Source organism: Cajanus cajan, chromosome 8, assembly GCF_000230855.2.
Source record: "Cajanus cajan strain Asha chromosome 8, NIPB_CcT2T_4, whole genome shotgun sequence".
In the NCBI taxonomy this organism is placed as follows: Eukaryota; Viridiplantae; Streptophyta; class Magnoliopsida; order Fabales; family Fabaceae; genus Cajanus; species Cajanus cajan.
In genome coordinates, this window is record NC_138524.1 from 13,814,584 (window position 1) to 13,832,684 (window position 18,101).

Genomic DNA, 18,101 nt, shown 5'->3' on the forward strand with positions numbered 1-18,101 from the left:
AATCACCTGATTACAAATTCTTAAGAACATTTGGTTGTGCTTGTTTTCCTTTCTTAAGACCATATGCTAGTCATAAACTTCATTTAAGATCTCAGGAGTGTGTTTTTCTGGGATACTCTAACTCTCACAAAGGTTATAAATGCTTATCCTCTTTTGGCAGAATTTACATTTCAAAAGATGTTATTTTTAATGAACATAGGTTTCCTTATTTAGATATGTTTCAACCAAGTCGTACTCAAAATATGTTTCCTTGTCAATACTTCACTCTCAATCCGAATTTGTCTCCTCCCTACACTAATCCTCCTGTTTTTTCACAATAGCCTCCTCTATCTTTTCAAAACAGTGATCCAGGTGTCTCAAACAATCGCATAGTGTCCTTTTCACATAATGTGTGTCATTCATCTAATGAGTCTTCCTCACATAATGTATTTTCTCCTGCCTCTTCCACTAATACAAATAATGTTCCTAGAACCATTAATAATCATCACATGCAAATCTGTTCTAAATCTAGATTTCATAATCCTCGACTACATCCATCCTTATTTTTACTTCACTTGTAATTTTATTTTATTTATTATTATTTGAATTATTTAAAATTTTAAATTATTAAAATGTATATAAAAATAGTTTTCTAATAATAAATATATCTGATTAAAAAGATCTAAAAATAATTAAATTTTATATATTAAATACAATTTTTTTTATCTTGCATTAAAATGTTTTTTTAATAAATTTTGACAGAAAGATTTTTTATACTTTTTACAATATTTATCTAATTAAAATTTTATTTATTATAATTATTTATAAATTAAATTTTAATATTTTTAAAATAAATTATCAATAAATAAAAATAAAAATATATAAACTATTTATCATAAATTTAAAATATGATTTATATATTAAAAATATCTATTTATAAATTTTTTAAATAAATATATAATAATAATTTATACATAAAATTTATTATAAATTATAATTATGTATAATAAATATTTAGTTTTTGTATTTCAAACACTAAATATTAATATTTTTTTTAGAAATTTAATTATTGAAAATACAAAATTATTCCTTGAACAAAGACAATTTACACCAATAATGAGTTTCTGAAAGAGCCTAGAAAGAGAAAATCAACGGCAAGCGAGTAGTTTCTGGAACGTTCCACAATGATCGAGATGCTACACATGTAGAACACTAACTTCAAAACACCTCATGATTTAAACATCCTACCACACAACATCATCATCAGCCTCAAACTCCAAGCACAAGTTCATTGAGTTGTATGTGAGACAGAACATAATATAGCAGAAGGTGCATAACAAACGCAAAACTGAAGAGAAAGAGAGTAGAAGAACAAACACCACCAAATATGGGTGTTGATTATTACAAGATCTTGCAGGTTGATAAGAACGCCAGCGATGATGACTTGAAGAAAGCTTACAGAAAACTTGCTATGAAATGGCACCCTGATAAGAACCCCAACAACAAAAAAGAAGCTGAAGCTAAGTTTAAGCAGATTTCCGAAGCATACGAGGTATGATTTCATAAGGGTGTTTTAAATTTTTGAGCTTTTTGAGGAATTAGGGGTGAAATAGTGAAGCTTTATGAAATATATCATGTGGGTTTTGGTTTCTTCTGTTTCTCCTATTGTGATTCCTGTGTTTTTCTCATAAAGGTGTGACAAATTTTTTAGCTTTTTTTTCTGAAATTATCAGTGAAATTGTGCAACTCGATGAAATATTTCACATGGGTGACCGGTGATGCTTACATCATTTTCATTTATTGTGATTCCAGTGTTTCCCCTCAGGGGTGTTGCAGATTTTGAGTGTTTTTTTTTCTTCTGAAATTAGGAGTGAAATAATGAAACTGGATAAAATATTTTATCTGGATGGATGATTCTTCTCCTCCTACTGTGATTCCAATGTTTTTGTACAAGAGTATTGCAATTTTTATAGCTTTTCTGAAATTAGGAGTGTAATAGTTTCATCTTTTATCGTGATTTCGAATGTTTTTCCACAAAGGGTATTGCCAAATTTTGGGCTTTTTAAAAAAAAGAATAAATTTAGGAGTGAAATAACGGAATCTACAAGGGTATTGAAAATTTTTAAGCTTTTTCTGTAATTAGGAGTGAAATAATTCGTCTTCCATTGTGATTTCGGATGTTTTTCCACATGGGTGTTGCAAAATTTTGAGCTTTTTCTAATGAAGAGATTTGTCTGGGGCAATGATACTTACTATGTTTCTGTTGTGATTGTTGAAGGTGCTTAGTGATCCTCAGAAGAGAGCTATCTATGATCAATACGGAGAAGAGGGCCTGAAGGGTCAGGTTCCTCCTCCTGATGCTGGTGGTGCTGGAACGACTTACTTCTCCACAGGAGATATGCCGGGATCGTTCCGGTTCAATCCAAGGAATGCTGATGACATTTTTGCAGAGTTTTTTGGGTTCTCAAGCCCATTTGGTGGAATGGGTGGGAGAGGTGGTGGTGGAGGCATGAGATCAAGGTTCCGTGGAGGTATGTTTGGTGATGATATGTTTGCCTCTTTTGGGGAAGGAGGAGGAGTACATATGAGTCAAGGTGCACCTCGAAAAGCTCCTCCAATTGAAAACAAATTGCCCTGCACTCTCGAGGAGATATATAAAGGGACTACAAAGAAGATGAAGATCTCTAGAGAAATTGCTGATGCCAGTGGGTGAGTAGATGCTATTGTCTCGCTATTTCTTTTTGTTTTCTTAGATTTGGTTATTGTATATGTGATTGTGATATGATCTCTAATATAAGTATGTTTGATTACAAGCCTAGAATGGTTTTTAACAGGAACAAAACTTAGGTAAAGTTGGTGTTGTTATCCAATCAGAATTGGAGTTTTTTCTTGATAGTATGTACTTGCATTCAGTAAATCTCATCTCATGAATATACATTTATGCATATTATCGAGGTAAAACTCTTATTTTGATTATAGATCAATACCAATTGCACCTAAGTTTTATCCTTCTAAGAGCTTCTCTATTAGAAAATACTTCTTATTTTTAATAGAGAAATTTTCAAAAGTTCTTTCAGGCTATATCCAAACATGCTCTATGTCAATTTTGTGCTTGGCTGAAATGGTTGATGTTTTAATTCAGTGATACGTAAAAGCATATATGGATCCAGTAAGGAGAAACTAACTGATCCCAAAACATGACTGCAGTCTGTTATTTTGTTTTACTTTGTTTATGTTGAGTGATTTCCTTTGTTTTATAGTAGGTAGATATATTTCATCTTCTGTGTGCAATGTTCAAGCCTTGATTGATAGGTGTGTTACTTTCCACAATGGACAATGCATAAACTGTCTTTTTGTTAGTGCCAGTTGCTTCTTTGTTTGCAGAAGAAAATTGCCTATTACTCTTTCTAATTATTTTAGTAGTTAAGTGAATATTAGATACTTTGTACTTTGAAACAACTTGCTATATTATACTTCCTACCCTGTAAAGTTTGTACACCCTCTCATCTTTGTGTTCAAGACATTCTTTAATTGTTTACTGATGGTTTAGAATTGAATTGGAGCAATGTATTAATTGCCAAAAAGGCATTGCCTTTGGTTTCTTGATGTAGAAAACTCTATAGGTTTTAACTTCTAATTCTAAGTCTAAAACAAAAATTGTTTGTTACCAGTTGACACTTAGCTATTTAATATTGGTCTGTGAGTGTTAGGCATTAGACAGATGGTGAGGTGGATGTTCAGTTGGTGTTTTATTTCAATTCATTACATGTTTTTGGTTTGCATGGAATTAATGGAATTTAAACTTAAAATGATAAAGTTTATTGATCTAACAAAGTAGTTGCTTCGCAAAGTGCTGCATTAAGATCTTATACTCATGCTAACATGGCAAATTCATGTATAAATCCTTGTGTGGTAGAGTGTTGTCTCTTTTTAGGATCTTATAAGCAATGCCTTTACATATTGTCAGAACTAAACTTGTATAGTTTATCCATATTGTCAGAACTAAACTTGTATAGTTTATCCAGCTTGACCTAGAACTAGAAATTTTCCTCAGTACAATATATTTTCCTTTGGATGTGTATTTCCTCTAATTTAATTACTGGCATTAAGGATTCTAGTAAAATTTATTAGATGTTTGACTAAATTTAGAACAGTACACATAACTTCTATTCCCTAAACCTTTGATAACCAAAGGTTTCTAAAATTTTCTTATATACACATAATCTTCTTGAATGAAATTGTGGTATGTGGGAGGATAACTTCAATGTGCATTCAGAATGATCACTTGATTTTCATTCTGTCTCTAACTGAATATTGACTCATTCTCTTTCCTTGTGGTGCAGCCAAACCATGCCGGTGGAGGAGATCTTAACCATTAATGTCAAGCCAGGTTGGAAAAAGGGAACAAAGATCACCTTCCCTGAAAAGGGCAATGAACAACCAAATGTGACACCTGCTGACCTAGTTTTCATCATCGATGAAAAACCGCATGGTGTCTTCACTCGTGACGGAAATGACCTTGTGGCCACCCAGAAGATTTCTCTTGCAGAGGCCTTAACTGGTTATACAGTGCACCTCACTACCCTGGATGGTAGAAACTTAACCATACCAATCAACAATGTTATTCATCCCAATTATGAAGAGGTTGTCCCAAGAGAAGGAATGCCACTTCCAAAGGATCCATCAAAGAAGGGCAACTTAAGGATAAAGTTCAACATCAAGTTCCCAACAAGACTCACTGATGAACAGAAATCAGGAATCAGGAAACTCTTGGCTCCCTAACCTTGAGATTAGATATACATTGATGATAATGATGTTGTACTTGTCATATTTCTCATGGGAGCTACTTTTAATGGATGTGTAAGTTGTTTTTTTTGCAAAGATCAGAAGATGTAAGATATACCAATAAATTTGGTTGTTTCTATATGTATTGTAACTTAGTGAAAACAATTTTGATTTGATTCTTTTGTCTGGTTTATCAGTTGATTTGCAGAGTTTTAAAATTCTTGTTAATTAGTTACCCTTGCAAGTTCGAAATGTTTAGTACCAAGGAAATGATTCTTATACCAATTTAACTTTACATGTAGTGTATTTTCAGAAAGGACCTATAGCAATCAAAATTATGTAAATTAAACTCTTATAAGTTAACAGATTAAAATTGATTACCCTCAGGAAATAGTTTCGATTTTTCTAAAGAAAATTGTGTAGTTATGGACAAGAAAACATTAAAATGAATTGTTTAAATGTTGATAAGGAAGTTAACTTTGGATACGAATAGTGGAAACATCAATGATTACTTTCTTTATTAATGATTGAAATTATATATTTTTATGGGTAATACTGTCCATCCAAAAAACAATTATACACCAGTTTTGTATCTTTTTTTTTTTTTTCTCTCTTCTATAGGATAATATATCTTTATATTATAAATAAAATTGTGGAGAGATAAATGAAGAAATAATAATATATAAGTTTATATAATTTTTATTGTAATATTTCTCAATTTTTATTCATACTCACTCTAAAGCAGATTCTCCATATTTATACCAAATATTACAGGCAATTTGCAGCTGCAGAGTCAATTGTAAATAACGATCAAATATAATTGTTGGCTAATAAAACTTTCTAATCTATTGATGTGTTACGTAAACTTCAGCTAAGATTTAAGTTCCTCTAAGGCTCTAACAATAAAAGTATTGTTAAACTATTAAGTTTTTTAACTCTAATTTTTCTATTGGATATATGATTATATAATTTTTTTAACCTAGTTATTATTTCAAGATTGTTACAAATGGTTATTCGGTTTCAAGCAATCAAAAATTAATCCTAAGACTTACTTTTTAGTTTAAAGACTTAAAAAAAATTAGTTTAGAAAAACTTATTTTAATTTTTTAAAATAACTCAGACATGTTTAGTAATTTAACCTAAAAGCTAACAACATACTATTTAATATAATATATTAAGTACACTTTTGACTGTTCACCTGAATTTGTCGAAATTATTTATTATAAATTTCACTTTTTTAGTAAGTGTCTTGTAATTTTAAGGTTCTTAAAAAATTTGAACCATTAAATTTTAATAAATAAATTTTAAGAAGTGTATCGCGAGTTTTTTTTTACTCAAATAATACTATTTTAAAAAAAAATTACCCAAATAGCAACGGTGTAAATTTATTTTCCCAACTAGTACTGTTTATTGTTCAAGTTCGGAACGGGTCGTTCTGAAATCAGAACGGACCGTTCCAGATTAAAAAATAACACATGAAAAATGGATCAGGGCCGTTCCAAAATCAAAATTAGCACATAAAAAGTGAAACCAGAACGGGCCATTCTGCAAGCAAAACAGGCTACAGAACGGCCCATTCTGACCTTCAAATAATTTTTTTTTATTCTCACTTATCAAATACCAAAACTCAGAAACTAACATCAAATAATTAAATTTATTGAATATTAGCATTATAAATATATTTAAATAAATTTATTAAAATTCAATACAACAATAAAGATCAATGGTAGCAGAAACTGATTATGTTGTTCTCTAATGTCCATCTCTGTTTTAATCTTGCTAGATTTTGGCCGACCTTTAAAAGTTTGCTTGAGTTCTGGATTTGGCCACAAAGTTGGACCAATGTAAGTAAGCCAATAATCTTCATGTCGGAGCTCTCCAAACTGTCCTTCGTATGCTTTTGTGGAACTTGCCGCAATCATACCACATTTCATTTAGCCTTATGTAAATCTTCCAGCGGGTCAAACTTTTCTCGAATGCTGCGTTTCTTTCAACTTTGTGGTCAAATCCAGAACTCAAGAGAACTTTTAAGGGTCGGTCAAAGTCTAGCAGGATTAGAACAGAGATGGACATTAGAGAACAACATAATCTTGTAAAAAATTATTCTTATTGTCACACCCTTGGTCACATTAGGAAGACATATCCAAATATTGGTCATGAATTTAGTTTCCGCCACCATTGATCTTTATTGTTGTAATGAATTTTAATAAATTTATTTAGTTATATTTATAATTTTAATATTCAATAAATTTAATCACTTGATGGTAGTCTTTGAGTTTTGTTATTTGATAAGTGAAAATCAAACAAATTTTTTTATATTTATAGACCAGAACAGCCCGTTCTGATTCTACTTTTTATGTGCTAATTTTGATTTTAGAACGGTCCGTTCTGATCCATTTTTTATGTGTTATTTTTTAATCTGGAACGGCTTGTTCTTAACGTGAACAGTAAATGGTGCTAGTTGAGGAATAAATTTGCACAGTTGTTATTTGGGTAAATTTTTTTTAAAAATAGTATTATTTGTGTAAAAAAATCGTGTATCGCTAGCCCTCAAGTAATGATGTACTTCGAAACGACTAATAGAAACCTAGACTGTAAAAACTTTTAAATAATATCTTTATGGGTTAAACATTAAATATATACCTTCAATGTTTAAAAATCTTTGATATCTTCAATTTTTTAATAATTTTATGGAAAGTTTATTCTTTTAATAATTTTTCTTAATCTTTTTGCACTACTTAATTTAGAAAAATATCATTAAGAGATTAAAAAAATGGATCTTAATAGTTTAAAAATGAAATATGTACAGGACCTCCATAGACCTAAAGATTAATAATTTAAGCTATATCTCAGAGAAATGCAAACCTACAGCTAAGGGGAGAACGACTTTAGAAGATACCAAGAGACAAAATAATATATCAATAGATGAACGATATTCTCTTTAAGAATTGGGAAGCTTGTGAACCACGGTCGATTTAGTAGTGTTTAGAATAATATACATAGAAAGTTTGAAACACTTGGCTGTAAGCTCACAAGGGTTAAGTAATCTGAATATCTGACACAATTTTCACCACTATTGAACATTTATAATGACAGGAGAAACAAATTTCCTTTCATAATTTTGCAATCTACAAATTCTATCAATTAAATTACATTTATCATTGGCCTATTCCTACATTACTAAATAAACTATATCAAAATTTAGCTTACAGACTCCTGTGGAGTCACTTTCCATGACTGGTGCTAATCACTATAGTCAGATGATGTTGAAACCACTCCATCCAGATCCATGTTTTGTTCTGCATTTTCTTCTCTGTTGTCCACTCTATGAGTTTCCTCCAATTATGTAATCTTCAACATCAAGATCAATTTGCCCATCATCATCATCAACAACAACATTGTCATCTATATCCACATCTTCCTCACCATCCACACTATAGTGGCTTCCATCTAGTAGGTTCTCAGAATTGCTACTAAATCCAGCCAGATATGCATCATTATTATGCATCAGATTATTAAACTCATCACCTATTGCTTGATAAATATCATCATCTTCATAGCACGATCTCTCTGAACTACTAGCATTCAGTATAGTGGCTTCCATTTCACCTTCGTTAATCTCCTCTCTGACAAAGATACCAGCAGCTTCATCCATGATATTTGTTGTGGCATCCCTCTCACCAGCGATCACATCCACCTTGGCTGCTGATTTCTGCCTGCTTCTAACGCTCCGACAACCAAGAGGCAATGACCTATGCATGTAAGTTTGCTCTGCCAAGTGACCTATGTATGACTTTAAATTTGACCTTGATTTTTCAACAGCATATCCTGATTGTTGGAAAGAATAATTATCTGGGCCTGTAGAACAATATTGCACCTGCATATTGACTTCTAATGGAGAACTAAAGAGATGATTCTGATTTTCCTGTAGTTCATTGCTCTGTTCATGCAGGTCATGGGAAGTGAGCAAATCCTTACTATTTTTGTTGTCAAGAATAAGCAATGGGGTCTGTTTACTCTCTACTGAGGAAAATGCAGTAGTTGGCTCATTCTTTTTGCCCAAACAAGAGACAGACCGCATCCTAGAAAAGTTATCCTCTTTGGTATGTCGTTTATCAAGCTATGCTTCTGCCCACATTTGCTGCTTCTAGACGTTCCTGAAACATTGCTCATCAGAAAATCCCATGCACACACACATTTTAGTTGTTTTAAGGCCACCCACAATCAAGATAAAAGAAACTACAAATCTAAGAAAATACCTCAAGTGCAACACAAATTGAATTTCCCTCAACAAATTTCATTCTAATATTAGTAAGAAAAGCCAAAAAAATCAAAACATAAATGGGTTAAAATTACCATCAGAAGATTTCCTGCATTGTCATCAGAATCTGACCAAGGTTTAATTGAAAAGATTCGTTTCAACTGTACGGACTTAGGTGGGAAGGATGTTCGCTCATCTGAAAACCAGTGCAATTTTGGTCATGATAAATGCTTAGGGGAAAATCACTGAACACCCCCCCCCCCCCCGCCAACATAAAAAGAAAAAAAAAAATCCCTGTTGTAAGATTTTGATTATACGCAGTTTAGAACACAAATATAATTCAAACTGACATTTTCCAACAATGGCTGCCTTAAGATGAGCTTTCAATATCTCAATCAAAAGAACCATTACCAAACCATAAGCAGAAAATTATGAATCTAGTCAATCAACAGTGCAAGATGTTAAAAATCTAATCAATCAACGAACATGCATCTATAAAGTGATTCCCTAAAGAAAAGTATAATTATTTCAGATTAGAAACTTTAATATTGGAGCAATCATTCCACAGCTATACTGTTAAAATTGGCAAATCCATTAAATTTAGGGAGCACTAGTGTGGCAATCTTTTTATTAATTATAATTTTAACACAAGTAAAATGACAATTCATTGATGTTTCTTAATTCACTGCACAATTATGTGAATTTCTATCTTCCTACATTTTTTTAAGAAATGGCCAATTTGTACAAAAAGCTAAATTTTAACCCCCATGCAAAGAAGTTCAGAGAAAAGTTTCTTGTTTGTACAAAATAAGTCAACTTCAGCCCAACAGTAAGCTGCCTTGTGATCTAATGGCCAAGGATTCTGGTGGACAAAGCAGCCATTATGATAGATCCCAACAGTCAAGATTCAGAATTGAAATAGAAGAGAGATGAGAGAAGGAAGAGAATCATAGAGAAAATGTATTATTCTGCTCTGCCAAGGGAAGAAAGACCCCTTCACACTGTAAAATCAGTTTATTATCAATTACAAAATGAATGTCTCCCTAATTCTATGTACAAGTGTATTTATAAGTCTCACATAGTCCAAGTCAAAGTGAGCCCTCAATTATGCTAACTACCACCACCTAGAATAGACTTTTAATGTTGGAACCTCTTGGTTCCTAACACATTAGTTATTCAGGCAAGTCTACATACATACATCCCCAGACACCACGATGGCTAGAGCCTTGCAAATTGGCATCCCCTTTTAGTACAAATATTAAATTATATGCTCAAAACAAATTAGATTCCCGCTTAAACAACTAAAACTCTGAAAGAAAGTTTTCAACATTACTCCCTGTTCCCACATTTTTTTTCCCAAGTATCAAGTCAATTTGCAGCATATACAAATGTATATTTCATTGCTTTCAAAACGAGTTAGAAGCTGAGCATATCAGCCTAATGAAAATGTCAGAAACAAATTCTAATTTGATCACTTCAATTACCAAACTGCACAATCTTCAGCAAGCAGATATAAGATAGCAAATGCAAATAAGCAAAGTATCATATTATTTACCTCCATACAATTCAATATTTTGAATAGTTTCATAGTCAAGAGCCAGTATTGAAGAAAGTCCTTTCTTTGGTGCAGCTAACTCCACGAGTTCTAGACTTCATCTTCAATAAGTTCAATAGATTCTTCGGCAATTCTGCGAGCAATAGCTCTCTTGTTAGCAGCTTTGATCCTTGTTGCCTCTTTCTCCCTGTGTAGTTCTTCCTTCTGTCTCAGTTTCTCAGCCTACAAGAACAAATAACATAAGTGTTATTAAGTTCTACAAAACAGATCAGAGTAAATTGACAGAATCTTACAAACTAATTCCTTCTGTAAAAACTTCTCTCGTCGCTCCAGTTCACGCCTCTGTTCTCTTTGGTACCTCTCTTCTTCTTGCCGTCTTTCACGCAATAACCTTTCCTCTTCCTTCCGCCTTTCACGTTCATGCCTCTCCATCTCTTTCTTTATTTGCTCTTCTCTCTTGATGTGAGGCAAAACAATATCAGCTAAAGAACAAATATAATCATCGAAGGGGAAAATACATAGAGATTCAAACCTTTTGCCTTAGAATATCCTGTTTTTGAAGCTCTTTTCTAATTTTTTTCTCTTGCACTTCAAGTCCCCGTTGCATTCTCACCTCTTCATTCTGCAAGGAAGACATGTGAATCAGCAACCATTCTATAGAGGTTAATCATGTCGAAATCATGCACTGATACCTTTCGCTTCCTTTGAGACCTTGATAATTCCTCTGCATGGATAAGCCTTCCGTCAGAAGGCATTAGAGGGCTGTCAACCAGAGTTATAGGGTGAGCCCCACTATGAATGTTGGCAGTTACATTAACAATATTTGGAAGCAAACAAAGTCCTACGTCATTCAAACAAGATGATGAACATGAGTTTATATACACACAATTATTTCAATTAATCGAGAGGTTTTAGATGATGTCCAAAAGCAAAATTGTGAGAGCTGAACCCAAAGTGAACAATATCTTATCAATGTGGAGATACATGTACGTGCGTGGTAACCCCAGTGCATAACAAACAAATGGCTTCTTTTGTGGACTACCATCATTCTCTCCTGAAGCAGACGGCAAAAGATGATTTTGCCTACCTTGCTAAAACAACAGATTTAAACCAGGTATCTGACCTTGAATTCCATATCCATAAGGTGCAGATTCATTCCCATTGAGAAAAGAACATCCACTAGATAATAAAGTCCCAGAATGTGGAACGCCGTCAAGAGAACTATGGTGGATGGAGGGATTAGAAAATAAAGTGATTATTTGCCTGAAAAAAAAAAAGACTTCAATTAACCAGATTCATACAAAACAAGCACTAACCATATTTCTCTCATGCATAACATTGACAAAAATATGTTCTATTCTGTGTACCTTTTCAATTTCCAAAACTTTCAAGAGCTTAAGAGTAATGGCCTTAAAAATCACATTTTCAGTTATGCCACTCTATTACTTACAAGTTACAACAAAATAAAAAGAAGCCAAATACCTGTTTAGTGTTTACTAAATAGTAAATGGAGATAATAATTTGAAAACTTATAAATAGATATCATTCTCTTCAAATTAACTGATAAATGTGCCACAATTAAAATGGACTATTACCCAATCAAATCCAGATGAGGACTAACTCATTCAACTGAATTGTTAAAAATTACTAGCATGACAAGTGCATTTTAAATAAGCAACTAAATTTAAAATGTTTTCTGTGAAAGGTGTTTTTAGCTTATTTTCTTATGTATTAGTTGGCGGGTTTGCTTCGACTCTAATAAGCTATGAAAAATTTCCCATTTAAATTTTCTATAACTTTTTTTTTTCTAGCCAATACACCCCCTTCAAGTAAATGGCGGAAAGAATATAGGATAACTCTAATATTATTAAAGAATAGTAAATTTAAGTCTAAATCAATCCTACAAAATTGATATATAAAGTGATGATTGTTCTTTACTTATATATTATTTAATTGTCAAATCTCTAGTTCTAGTTGATATAAAACTTAAATTCTTCTCGAGAAACACTGTAAGATAAAACTTTAAAATTTGAAAAAAAAAACAATATCAATTTAATGGCAGCGATTGATGAGTGCAGTTTCATTGCTCGTAGTTTCTCTTGCATTAATCAACGATCACACAATTACGAACACCTTTACTATTGTTTTAATTTCAATAGGTATGAATAAAAGAATAAAAGTTCCTTTCTTACATTTGTATGTATAAGACAAATTCTAGTGTGATAAAGTGCCGCATATCTTTCACTGCGATCAATAAATTTCAACTTTTAGATATATTTTTAGACATATTTTTTTTAAAATGAATGATTAAAAAAAATTATTTTCTTTATCTTTTTCTCTTTGTTCTGTGTTTATTCCGACTTGTTCGAGTCATCAACACATGCAATTGAAAGTGATTTTCGATGATGGCATTTATTCTTTCCATCATTTTTCTTCTTCACCATCTCCTTTTTAAAAAATCAATGACAAATCCATTAACAATGGAGGAAGAATAGTATATATCATCCTTAAATATATTTTTAGTTATTATAAAATTAATGAATTTTGATTTTGGTTTTTGTAAATTTTTTTATTTATCTTTTTTAAAGTTTGTAAATATTATTTTTTATATTTCTATGAAATAGCAAAAAATTAGTTTTAATCCCTCTAAAATATATTTTTAAATTTTATCTCTCTAAAAAATTTAAAATTATTATTTTTAGTCTTAATAATTAAAATATACAAATAACATTTATTAGAAGAATCTATAAAAAAAATTTAGTAGCATCATATACTCACAAAGTATAATTGACACTCTTAGATGATTACTTCATCTTTTAATAAACACATTAAAATTTAAAAAGAATCACATAATAATAAGAACTAAAAATATAATTTCAAATTTAAAGGATAAAAAATAAAGAAAAATTTACAAGAATTAAAATCAAAATTTAATTTTTTAAGACTAAAAACATATTTAAAATGGATATAATATCGTGGTTTTGTAAAAAAAAATAAATAATAATAATACTACCACCGTTTGTGCACAAAGCGACCACATTGGTGATAATTTAAATAATTGCAACATTTCAATACATATATTCCATCATCGTCATATCTCCAATGAATAATCTGTAACACCCGTTAGCTTTTACCATAAATAACGTGTGGCTTTTCTTTATGTTAGAATCTCCATTTCAAAACTGGAACGAGGAGTGATCCAAAAAAGTGTTCAAAACCTTAGGCAGACGACCATTTTAGGATTAATTAAGTCCTGGAAATGTATATGATTTATTTTTATCAATTTCTTACAATTAAATCAACAAATTAAATTGCCAATTATGTAACAAAAAAAAAACAATTAAATTTCCAATTAAACCACCTGAAATTTGTTTGTTGTTTTCTGTCACCAAATAAGTATGTCAATGCTTAAAATCTTATATCAATGAGAAGCCACAGGACTAAATATTGCCATTTATTTACACTGGTTTTTAACCAAATTCAATGGCATATTGTGATTCATGTAGGCAATACTGTTCATGAACATGATTCACACAATATTTTAAAGTTGACAATCAAAAATTAATCTTTACATATGAAGTGTGATTTCCATTGATCAAATATTACTTTAATACATATGGAAATGGAACGCAACTAATTTCTGGAGAGAGGGGAGCCAATTCCATGTCTTTGGCTTGGGAAAGCAACAAATAGAACACTACACACAATGCCAATCCCAATAGGCAAAGCCACCAGAAGATCCTTGGCCTCCTCAGAAGGTTTTGGCACAAAGCAACTCACCACACTCCCATCAAACAATGCAACTGCCAAAAACACCAACACTGACATGAATGCATGGAAGAAATCAATGAACCTTAGCCTATACTTATCCACCACATCATCAGGAACCTTCACTGATGCATCCATAACCCACAACCCCTTCAATGAGACCACTCCATACCTCACTTTCCCCCTCTCATCCCTGAAGCTATCAGTGAAGGAGAGAAGGATGCATGAGATGCTGCAAAAGGCTAAGAGCCCTATGGTGGTGAATTTGCTTGTTGTGGTGTGGCATTGGCCTTGGTGTGTGAAGAGTGGTGAAAGAGTTTGGAATATGAGCACTGTTCCTGTTGGAAGAAGCTTGGCCAAATGTGCTGTGCCTTTGAATGCCTTTCTCATGGTTCTTTGTGTTGGTGTTTTGGGTGCTTTGTGGGGTGGTGCAAGTGTGGTTTCCAAAAGGGGTTGTTGAGTATTGATCACATGAACAATAACATCCATGAAAATATGAACAAGTGGAGAAAATCTTTTTTTTTTTTTTTATCCTCAATCTAGTTCCAAGGTTTTGTCAGTTTGTAGATATATTGAAACTTTCTTGTGCAGTGTGATCTAGCCTTTGTTAAATATATGCATTCATAAACAAGAAACTGCTGAAAAACATATAATTTACGTGCCAAAAGGAAAATGTTGGATCAGTTTTGCTTTAGGGCCGGGTTTAGGTTGTCTTAGCGTGGTTTGTTATTACCAAACTTATCATTGCTTTAGTAACTGCTATATGGAACTAAATGTTACATTGTTATTGTTCAGCTATTTATGGTAAGAAATATGTTATATATGTTTGGTGATGAGAAAAAAAAAGGTTACGTAAGTAAGAAGGTTATATTATATATATGCTTTTGTTTCATTTTGGTAATTGACCATTTGCTTTTGTTAGAGCTGTTTTTCCTTGATTCCCTTAGTTTGTGTAATAAGGTTGTTGTTCTGGTAAGGATTTTAACAGATACTTGAAAACGGTTGCTTTGTTATTCTGTGTTTCGGGGACATTGTTAAAAGAATTTCATTACTTGAATATCAGAATATTATCATGCTTGATATGATATAAAATTATTTCAAAAAGAGGAGAATCAAGTTAATGAAATATATATATTCTTTTAAAGTTAATAACTAGGGGTGGCAAAACGGGCCAGCCCGCCCCGTTTTGGCCCGCCCCGCCAATGGCCTGCCAAAAACGGGCCGGGCTGGGCCGGACTGGCCCGCCAATGAAAAACGGGCTGAAAATGCTGGCCCGCCCCGCCTAAGGATGGGTTGGCGGGCCGGCGGGCCAGCCCGTATACCCAAAAAATATTTTAAAAAATATATATTTTATATTTAAATAAAAAAAAAAGGAAAAACAATTATAAAAAAAGGAACCATTGCTTGTTACCATAAGCATAAGTACCAGGAGGAATGGTATGCTCTTCAGTAGCTGCGGCTGGAATGGAATTCATTTACGTTTTGGCTGTTGGCTGAAATTGGTTTAGGTTTTGGCTCTTTGGTGGCTGCAAATGGGCTCTATTGGGCCTGATTTTTTTATATTATATTAAGCCTATTATTTATACTAGCCCAATCACTAAATCAATAAATTACCTATGCGGGCTTGACGGGTTGGGACGGGCCATCCCGCTATTTGGCCCGCCGAGTTGGCGGGCTTGGCGGGTTGGCGGGCTGAAATGATGGGCCCGCCCCGCCAATTTTTGGTGGGCCCGCGGGCCACGGCCCATTTTGCCATCCCTATTAATAACTCGCTGAATAAGTTGTTGTATATATATATAAAGTATTATTATTATTACAACGTCTAAAAATTAACCCTAATTTTATATGTTTATATATTTGCATATAACTTATATATATATATTGTTTTGGATTGATAACACAAATAAGTAATAAAAGGAAATTTTCAAACTCACATACACTCAGTTAGCTTATAAGGTCTTAAAATATTTGCAAAAATATATACATAATTCTAAACTACTCAAATTTTACATTATTATCTTCAATATTCACATGCATCTCATTTTATTATTATGAGAGTACATACCTTACATATAGCTCTTTATATTTGCATCATATCAAAAAAATATTTACAATAATGTACATTCTTATAATCTACCTATTTCCTACATTATTTATACGATATTTACATATCAGGTTGATATAAGTTCACTATTGGGTTAACATGATTGGTTGGAGGGAGATAAAGTGACTACTAATTAACCGTCTATAACAACGGGATGATGCTGGGTTGGTGAAAAGTAAAAAGATGATAGTCCTATTCCTTGAAATGTAACTGCATTGGCAGATGCGTCCATGGCCCAACTGGTGCCCGGAAAAACTGCAGTGATGACGGAAGTGAAAGGACCCGGTAGGATTGGTAGATCCATCTATTTATTTAATTATTATATTACGTAAAACAAAAACATAAAGAGTGAGAACATTTTTCAAAGAAGTATTTATAATCATAAAGCATGCGTAACACTAGTTAATATTAACAATATATATAAATTTTGAATTACATTTGCAGTGACTAGTCAGGATAAATGAGCATTATAATATCAACCGGCGCAAGAATTTTTAATCATAACTTCTTACCCATTTAAATCCCCAAGGTCAAACCTCCAACTACAAATAATTCAAATTTTATCTTCTATAGCCATAAGGTAATATTTATCTTTAAAACGAGTCAAAGACAATTTAACAAAATTATATTATAATCAATCATAAAAATACTCACGCTAAAAAAATTTGAGAATTTATTTGAGCTTTAATTAAATAACATATGCGTAAATAAAATATATTAAGAGCACCAATTAATTAAATAACAACGACAATTACTATAAAATAATTAAACAATATAAAATATGAACATATTAATAATTATTATGGATAAAAATAATCATAAAATAAACAAATAAATGAGGTTAGGGGCACCTCACTAGATAAAAATAATATAAATAAATAAACATAAGAGTATATAAAATTAAAGAGATAAAGTTCTCCTCCCCTTATCTTGAAATGCACACTTATTAGGATTCTATTCTCTTACGTTGCGGTTTCTCTTGTTCTCTCTTTTGTTTCTTTACCTCGTGCCTCTTACTTAAGTGAGAGTGAAGCCTATTTATAGGTAAATAAGGCTCACTGTCCACGAACTTCAGGTAACTTTCTTATCCCTTAATAAATTGTATGTACTTGAATATTCTTATCTGGTATCTGGTATCTGGTATCTGGTATCTAGGCTGTGCACGTAAATTCTTATCCTGTAATGATTTTTATCACAGCTGATCAGTAAATTTTGCCACGACTGCACATTCCCTGCTGTGCCATTTCCACGTAATTGCTTACGTTTAAGCCACATAAATGCTTTGCCACGTATCACTGCACCTGTACATTCACATTCCCTTTTTACTAATTGCTGCACATTTCATATATATATTCACTGCACCTGCACGTTTCTTTTTTTTTTTTTTAATATTGTTTATTTAATATAATGAGTTACGTTTAAACATTTAAAATTTTAATACTAATAATTAAAATATTCTTCTAAAAGAATTATTAAATATTTCTAAAAGTATAAAAATCATAAAAAATTTATAATAATAGTTAGTTATTAAATATTTCTATTTTAATTTCTGAAAATTTTGACAATAGAATTTTAATGTATTAAAATTATAAAATATCAAATTTATTTTCTATTTGTTCTGAAAATATAAAAATATATTATATTTAAAT

General features: G+C 31.8%; 2 protein-coding genes and 1 long non-coding RNA gene across 3 annotated transcripts; 1 reads left to right on the forward strand and 2 right to left on the reverse strand.

The window, feature by feature from the left end:
- Positions 1–1,200: 1,200 nt before the first annotated feature.
- On the forward strand, positions 1,201–4,940 carry LOC109805994 (uncharacterized). The gene is made up of 3 exons (XM_020368315.3): positions 1,201–1,531; positions 2,258–2,688; positions 4,323–4,940. The coding sequence occupies exons 1-3, from the start codon at positions 1,367–1,369 to the stop codon at positions 4,759–4,761; spliced, it is 1,035 nt and encodes a 344-aa protein (XP_020223904.1). The 5' UTR covers positions 1,201–1,366; the 3' UTR covers positions 4,762–4,940.
- A 5,328-nt stretch (positions 4,941–10,268) lies between these two features.
- Positions 10,269–11,633, reverse strand: LOC145950631 (uncharacterized). Its single transcript, XR_014428429.1, has 3 exons — positions 11,113–11,633; positions 10,874–11,036; positions 10,269–10,802 (listed from the first exon to the last, which is right to left on the reverse strand). It is a non-coding gene; the product is annotated as an uncharacterized LOC145950631 (long non-coding RNA).
- A 2,580-nt stretch (positions 11,634–14,213) lies between these two features.
- On the reverse strand, positions 14,214–14,837 carry LOC109805714 (protein DMP7). Its single transcript, XM_020367889.3, has one exon. It carries the CDS (start codon positions 14,835–14,837, stop codon positions 14,214–14,216), a length of 624 nt encoding a protein of 207 aa, XP_020223478.2.
- Positions 14,838–18,101: the final 3,264 nt, after the last annotated feature.

Bases quoted from the DNA above. Each gene is read 5' to 3' on its own strand.
- LOC109805994 (XM_020368315.3), top strand. From the start codon at position 1,367: ATGGGTGTTGATTATTACAAGATCTTGCAGGTTGATAAGAACGCCAGC. The intron at 1,532-2,257 runs GTATGATTTCAT...TGATTGTTGAAG, and splicing joins AGATTTCCGAAGCATACGAG to GTGCTTAGTGATCCTCAGAA. The intron at 2,689-4,322 runs GTGAGTAGATGC...CTTGTGGTGCAG, and splicing joins GAAATTGCTGATGCCAGTGG to CCAAACCATGCCGGTGGAGG.
- LOC109805714 (XM_020367889.3), bottom strand. From the start codon at position 14,837: ATGGATGTTATTGTTCATGTGATCAATACTCAACAACCCCTTTTGGAA.